Source organism: Egretta garzetta, unplaced genomic scaffold, assembly GCF_000687185.1.
Source record: "Egretta garzetta isolate BGI_Z169 unplaced genomic scaffold, ASM68718v1 scaffold124, whole genome shotgun sequence".
NCBI classification, from domain to species: Eukaryota; Metazoa; Chordata; class Aves; order Pelecaniformes; family Ardeidae; genus Egretta; species Egretta garzetta.
The window spans coordinates 167,295-175,281 of NW_009259423.1; the positions used below are offsets into that span (position 1 = coordinate 167,295).

At 49.9% G+C, this 7,987-nt stretch overlaps 2 protein-coding genes across 2 annotated transcripts in view; both read right to left on the minus strand.

Moving 5' to 3' along the window:
- Nucleotides 1-2,656: 2,656 nt before the first annotated feature.
- LOC104124585 (5-beta-cholestane-3-alpha,7-alpha-diol 12-alpha-hydroxylase) lies at nucleotides 2,657-4,204 on the minus strand. Its single transcript, XM_009636945.2, has one exon. It carries the CDS (start codon nucleotides 4,187-4,189, stop codon nucleotides 2,657-2,659), a length of 1,533 nt encoding a protein of 510 aa, XP_009635240.1. The 5' UTR covers nucleotides 4,190-4,204.
- Nucleotides 4,205-6,729: 2,525 nt separating this feature from the next.
- ACKR2 (atypical chemokine receptor 2) overlaps nucleotides 6,730-7,987 on the minus strand; it is a 4,052-nt gene continuing 2,794 nt past the window's right edge. Inside the window, exon 4 of the mRNA XM_035892520.1 lies at nucleotides 6,730-7,987. This exon is cut by the window's right edge and continues 1 nt beyond it. Coding sequence (XP_035748413.1) covers nucleotides 7,154-7,987 — 834 coding nt within the window. The 3' untranslated portion in view covers nucleotides 6,730-7,153.

Sequence of the window (7,987 nt, forward strand, 5' to 3'; positions counted from 1 at the left end):
CATTCCTGGGCACGGGATGGAGCTTGCAAAGTTCAAAACATTGGCCAGGACATGGGAAGAGCTCCAGCTTAATTCTTGGTAGCAGAGCAAAAAAAGGAACCCACAGGTGAGAAAAAAAAAGAGGTGAGAGCCGTAGAAGGAACATGGAAGTCATGAAAAGGTACTGGAACTGTTAATGGGAATATGAACTGTCACTGTCGGGCCCTGTGCAGTCACAGGTAGTTTTTGTTTTCCTTGGCTCTGCCACAGCGGCTTGACAGTTTCTGCCTGAATTTCACCACCGCAAGGTCTGGGCCAATGCCCAGTCTGGCATTACGGGATCGTTTGCTCTCGACATGCAGTTGCAACATAACCCTGTCCTTTGCAGAGCAAAGCAGAATCTGGCTTTGATGTTTGGACACACACGCAAACGTTCTGAGTTGCATTCCTTGGTCAGACATAATTTCCAAAGTCCAAGGTTAGCCTCAGCGTTGAATTCAACCTACTGTCCTCTGCACAGGTAAGGCTGTGATTTAAATTCTGTAAGGACTGATGTTGTCAGAGCCCTAATTGTTGAAGAATAAGAAAAACAAACCAAAAAAACAGAGCAGACCTTGTAGAGCAGAGTTTTATCCTGCATTGGATCCAGTGGATAAAACAGAGATATTTGGGGGCTCATAAGGTCACAGTGGCTGCAGCCTGAAAAGGACTGAGGTTGTTTTCTCATGCCCCGCTTTGGTTTTCTAGCCCCTTCCCATCACCCCATCCCATTCCTTTTAGCTTCCTTGGGCATTTGCAGAGGATGGGGTCTAAATTTGGAGGGGGGGTGGCACTTTTCAATATGCATCTTCTGGGAACACCATCAGCCCATGGGGTGGAGGAGCATCAAGACACTAGGAGCTCACCCCCCACCAAGGCTCAGGCACTGCCCCCCAGCCAGCCGGAGAGCAGACCTGTTCCCAGCCAGCAGGCAGTGTCCCAAATCTCTGGGCTTGTGCAATGATTTGGGTTAAAGCAAGTTGCTAGTTTGCTGGCTCAGCTGTGTTACAGTTGGCAGGATGAATCCAGACACACACACACACACACAAACAGAAACAGCTTCTTTTATCCCCAGAAATTGTGCACAAGACACAGGGTTTGAATGCACAACCTCCTGCAGCCCGGGGAAGGCAGGTGACCGCATGCATTCCTGACTCACAAAGGTAGAATCATAGAAACATAGAATTGTTTAGGTTGGAAAAGCCCTTTAAGCTCCCCCAGCCCAACCATTCCCCTACCCCTGCCATCCCACCCCCAAACCCTGGCCCTCAGCACCGCCTCCGCCCGGCTGTTAAATCCCCCCAGGGGTGGGGACTCGACCCCTTCCCTGGGCAGCCCCTTCCAGTGCTTGACAGCCCCAAGGGGAAGGAATTTTTCCTAACATCTAACATAAATCGTACGTGAAAGGTACATGAACAGGGTACTGTAGGCTGTTAGTGATGTTTGCAGCTCCCTTCTCCTCCCACCGACGTGGTGAACGAGATTGGCAAGCTCTGCCCTTTTCTTAAACGAGAAATGGGAAGGAGCTGTTGCCATGTCCCACCTCTGCTCCCTTTGGGGATCTCATCAACTTCAAGAAGGGGACTATAGACAGGACAATTTGAAAACCCCAAGGAAATTCTTACGTCTCTGGAGAGGATATTTGTTGTTCTCTGACCTTTCAGAGGTTTACTACAAGCTGATGCCATCCTGCCAATGATGCGGAAAATAAACGTGTCGGTAAGGAGCTGGTAACAAAATAATGCGGTCGCAATGCTGGCGTGCAGCCGGGCTCGCTCCCAGCCCACTTCGCTCATTTGCCAGCTCACCTGGCCCGATCTTTGCTTGCACACCCGCTCACGCACTAGTGCCAGCTGCCAGCACCACAGACACACGCTCTTGAATTTGAGGAAGGGAATTTAATAAGACAGGAGGACAGACCGTGCTGATCAGGTGCAGGGTGTGACCAGACAAGTATACGGACCAGCCTCCTATTTACACACAGCCAGCCCTTTTTATCCCCTTACCCCTCTATTTTCCTCCCCAAATCACCTAAATCCCTCCTTTTCCGCACCTTTGGTTCCTACCATAAATCCTGTGCAATCCCAAAATGCTCTTCCCCTGCATGCCGTAAGATGTCCTCCCTTGTCAGGGATCCCCCTTAGTCCAGATGGTGATCCGGAGAGCTGCTGCAATGAGACATCTTGACGGGTCTCAGACTGGGACCATGGGGCTGGTGGCTCTTCTGGGACAGTCCTGGGAGGGACATGGACAAAATACTCGTTCTTTGGTGGTCCTTAATTTGGGTTCCCACCTGCCAGTATGCCCCTGTGCTCCTCTGGGCTTGTACAGGTGGGCTTTCGATGGGCTGATGGCCCCCATGATGGGGCTAGGAGTAGCCTGGCAGGGTACTATTTGTCTCTCTGTGCTCCTCTGTGGGTGTGCAGATGAGTTTTTATCACATAACCCAACACCACAACAGCCAGAGACACAGAGCAGGGATACCTCTGAAGGAGGTAAAGGTAAAAGCCATGATAACCATTAAGCAAACAAAATCATGTCAGTGTTGGCACCGCACAGATCTGACGATAACCATGGGATCACACAATTTATTTCACAGGTAACACCAGAACAAACAGCGCAACAAGGACTTCCCAAATTAAAAGCGTAGCCGGTATCTGAACCGAACGTCATGAACAGGCTGCATCGTCCCAACCCCCCAGCGGCTGATGTCTATCGCTGGGATCTCCTCTTCTCCGTTGACCAGCTCCAGGTCATAGTGACTCAGCACGAAGAACACAAACAGTTTCATTTCAGCAGTAGCAAAGAACCGCCCGGGACAGATGGATACTCCTGCCCCCCAAGGCATGTTGAAGTATTTCAGCCTCTTCCCATTTTTGTAGAAATCTTTCTTGGTGCCATCTGGGTTTACGAAGCGGTCGTACTTAAATTTGTGAGGGTCAGGGTGAATGTCTGGGTTCATCTGCACAGAGATGTGGGGGAACAGAGCCAGCCTGTCTCCTTTGCGGATAGTGTACTCTGTCCCACTGTTTGTCTTCAGGCTGGTGTCCTGGAGGACAGCTCTGACCAGCACTGGGGCTGCAACCAGCCTCAGGGTCTCCTCCAGAGCACTGTCCAGAAGAGGCGTCTGGTTTAACATGTCCCTCGTGATGTTAATTGGTGGGCTCCCTGGCTTCACTTCCTGGCCGTTCTCCCTTAGGACTTTATCTATCTCATCCTTCACAGCCTTCATAGCTTCTGGATGTTTCATTAGATACAAGAGGAGCCAGAAGGCAGTTGGGCCCGTATTGCCTTGGGATGCCCAGAGGAGCATAAACATGAAACGATTCCGCATGTACTCAGGGACACCGTTTTCTGCCAGAAGCTGGTCTTGATCACTTATCCACCCACTGACATTGTCCCTCTGCCAGGTCTTCTTCACAGACAGCATGCTCCAGAAGAGCTTCTTCAGCCGTTCAGCTTCTATTTTGTCCTTGGGAGGCAACACAGCATAGGCCAGGCGTGGGAAGAGGCGGTCGTACTTCCTAAACTCGTGGTACAGCTGGTTGGAGTGGATGCGATCTTGCTCGTGAGCTTTCTCCTTGTTCTCTGCCCCTTGGTAGGGCTCAGTGCCGTACAGAGCCAGGTACCCGGCTCTGAAGACAATGTTGTAGCAGTAGTGGAAGAGGCTATCCTCTTGCCACACTCGCTTCTCCTTTCCTGAGCTCAGATTGAAAAGCATCAGCTTCTGAAAGTTCTCCATGGTGGCTTGTATCATGACAGTGAGTCCATCTCCCATCAGATGCTTCGTGCTCGATGCATGAATTATGCTATGGTTGGCTTCGATGGGCTTGTAGCCAAAAACCTGCAGGACCAGTTTAGATGCAAAAGTCCTAAAGTCTAGTTTAGCTCGTGATTCCTTCACAATGGCCCCAAAGCAAAACGGGTCCATCACGAAGGTGAAGTAATAGCCTCCAATCAGCACCGTGAACACATCCCCGTGTTTTCTCTGCATCCTTTTTAGAAACCCTGAACCGTCCTTTCTGAAATCCAGCATGTAACCCAGCCATGGAATGGTACCTTTGTCCAGAGGTGGCTCATCAGGTCTCCGTCTCCGAAACACACCCAGGAGGTAGAGCCCACCGAGCAGCGATGCTATCAAGGTAGAGAGGAGAATCGCCCAGAGTGCCATGACAGCTCTGCACCCATCTGGGGGCTCGGACTAGAGCTAGGCTGGGGCAGGAGAGGGATTTTTATTCCCACCCAGCAGCTGATAAGCAGCTACACAGCTGACAGCCTCTGTCCCCATTGGCAGCGAGTGTTTGCCTTTCCCCTGTGGAGTCCTCCAGTGTGTGCTTCTCCCTTGAAGAACAGAGAAGAGATTTTTTTAAGGTGGAAGGTACATTATAATCAAGTTGGGATTACTGGGCTGCCACGTGAGGTGGGGTTTGGCGTCCACTCTGCAGCAGCTTAAGCAAATTCCTTTTTCTAGACTGCATGGAGCCCCGTTTTTGAAAAAGAGGGTTGAGAGCGTTTCAGTCCGTGATTGCTGCCTTTACACCAGGCTATGGACATGTGCTGCAGGCTGGAAAAAAAAAAGAAAAAAAAAAGAGGAAGGGTGGATGTTGGAAATGCTACTGGAAATGAGCTCAGGACTGAGGGGGTGATTTGGTGTCACAATCCATGAGAAGGAAGTCTCCAACCTTTCGACGTCCTCTAACGCACAGTGCACTCTGCCAGTGAGGGAAGCATTGCTAACCTGTATGGGGGCAAGGCAAAGCAGGTCCCCTTTTCTCAAGGGCGATGAGGGCTTGAATCAGTTGCATCTGCTTCATGTCAGACGAGTCCAACATCTGCGTGTGGCCAAGCCTGCCTCCTGGCTGGAGAGCAGCAGTGCCCAGATGGGTGAGACAGCACTTTCTGCTGGGCACAGGCACACCCGATGCTCGGCAGCTGCAAATCAGTCGTGTCCCCTCCAGCCAGCGGAGAACCCTCTGCCCTCCTGCTCCCACCCCTGGGGCTGGTGTTTCTCCCCATTTTTCCCTTCTGCTTCTTGGTCTCTCCTGCTCCCCACTCTCTGGATGGGGTTTGGGGATGTCACACAGAATCACAGAATGGCAAGGGTTGGAAGGGACCTCGGGAGATCATCTAGTCCAACCCCCTGCTAAAGCAGGTTCTCCTAGATCATGTTACACGGGACTTCATCCAGGCAGGGTTTGAATATCTCCAGAGAAGGAGACCCCACAGCCCCCCTGGGCAGCCTGGGCCAGTGCTCCATCACCCTCAGAGTAAAGAAGTTTTTCCTCATATTCAACTGAAACCTCTTATGTTTCAGTTTGTGCCCATTGCCCCTTGTCCTGTTGCTGGGCATCCTTCTTGAACTGGGGAGCCCAGAACTGGACACCATGCCCCACCTAGCACTATGCCTCCGGGTGCTGCCACCCTGATCTACGCAGCCTCAGCCGCTGGCACTCAGACCTTGCAGCACCCTCACGTGGGATAGAGAGTGACATTATGTGGAAAGAGGGTTAAGAAGAAGTATTTAATGAGGCGATAGGCCAGACTGCCGTGGGCAGGCACGGGGCACACTGCTTACATGCAACCAGCCCCCTTTATACCCCCCCTCCCCATCTTCCTCCACCTTTGCCCTTCCCTTGAGCATCCCATCATAAGTTTTGCATGGTCCCATGAGCCCTCCGCTGCCCGGGATCACAATCTCCATCTCAGTTTTTCCTTCCCAGCTGCTCTCCCAGTGCTCTCCTGCTCTTCCACATTCCCTCCCAGTGACCTGACCCATGGAGTGAAGGCCACATCACAGCATCAGATAAATATTTATTCTGGCATTTATGGTTTTTTTTAAGGAAAGCTCCCAGCCTTAACAATTTTGGAAACACATTGTAGCAACATTGGCAAGAAAAATAACAGCAGTGACAACAAATTCACTTTTCTAGATTAACTCAAGATTAACTCTATATTAACTCAACCCCCTTCTCAGTCCTACCAGTAACCTTGTCTAGCAGTAAAATTAAGGTGATGAGTGTTTTCTCTTAAATTATTCATTTTATTTATACAACTCTAGGCAACTCCCATGCTCAATAGGTTTCCAGGCTGGAAAGGGCCCATTTAAGGTCCAAGAGTATTTGAGGTGAACAGTACTTTTAAATAAAGGCCAGCAAACAAATAACCTTGAACTTTCAAGCTACACTGGGTAACGAGGATTGGCTGTCAGCTTTCTGTGCTCTCTTCTTTGAGGCCACGCTTTCACTCTGGGGTGTTGCAAAGCCAATATTTATGTTAAAGACGGTATCCATGGATCTTTTTTATCTTGTCAAAACTGATCTTCAGGAAGGCAAATACCTCCACCGCTGTTCTGCTGAGCCCTTTTTTCTTCTCTTTCTCATTGCTTGTTACTGGATTGAACTTCATGGCTGACTGAACTGATCTCAAATCAGCTGGTGATCAAACGGATCTCTAACCAAGGATCCATCCCTCGGAAAGACGCAGTTTTCTGCTCAGCAGACACGCGTGTGTCACTGCTCACGGTAACGGAGAAACCCATCATTGGTCAGACGACCCAGTTGAAAGGTGCCTAATTCCTCCCATTGTCCCTCCTGGTAGACAAAGGGATGAGCCCAGCTGAACACATCTACCTGGCAGATGGCAAAAGCCAGGAGAAGAGAAAGCCATCCCCCAGGCTGGGCTTCTGGCCACCTGTATCTGGCCTGATGGATGAGCGTGGCAAATCCATTCCCCAGCCCACACCATGAGCTGGAGGGATAATGGGATTGCTCTCCTCCGTCAGACCCTTTGGCATCTATGGGGGAGAAGTTCCGCACACACAGTTTGCATTTTTAAGGGCACAACCTCTAGATAAGTTGCTCCTTCATCTACTAATGCCTCACATACTCCCGACAGGAGCTGGGCTTCTTCCACAAGCATAAACCTAGGGCAATCCTTTTATAATAATTCCAGTTATAACAGAAACAAATCCCACATATCCAATCCCGACGCGGAAAATCCTCATCTCGATGCTGGCACTAGGATGAAATATCCAGTTACGCAGTGCTGTGAGCTCACACCAACTCCATTGCATGGCCAGGACCAGTAAAATACAGCATACAGGGCATACATGTAACATAAATAATGTAAATATTGATCATGCATTTGTGATACTCAACATTTCTATCTCAGCTGCATATCTGCTACAAGACTGGTTTGTCTCTGAGGGCTGAACATCAAAGAAAGCTCTTCTCCTGCAAAGGGCCTGAGGGATCTTCCATAAATATAACCTGAATCGTTTTTTCACAAAAGCATAGAGCAAGGGGTTGAGACAGCAGTGGAAAAAGGACAAACTCTCAGTGATCTGCATGGCATAGTCCAATTGCCTACTGCTTTCACAGCTCCTGATCACACCAACATCTTGCAGGGAGTGAAGGATGAGGGTGACATTGTAAGGTGACCACAGGACAAAGAAGACACCCACCAGAGTAAAGACTAAGCAGAGTGCTCTCCTTGAGCCAGGCATCTGCGACTTGGTGAGGGCACACGCTATGCGGGAATAGCAGAACACCATGAAGAGGAAGGGAAAAAGAAAACCCAGGAAGTTTTGAATGACCCGAAAGACAACTTTCCAAAATAAGTGTCTCTGGCCATAATCATAGGCGCACGTGATGGGTTTGTTGGGGATTTTCCTCGTGCTGGAGAAGAGGCCATCAGGAATGGAAAGAAGTATGGAAAGGACCCATACCACCACCAAGACGAGGATGGACTTCCTCTGTGTCACGGAGCTGTGAGGAGAGTAAGCATGAACTATCTGCAGATACACGTCCAGGCTCATGCAGCTCACAAGAAAGATTCCACTGTAAAAATTCACAGTGAACATGGCATTTAAGACTGGGCACAATATGTCCCAGGTCACCCACTGAGAAATGTACAGAGCCCAAAAAGGAAGGGTTAGTAGCAATAAGAAGTCTGAAACCACCAGGTTCAG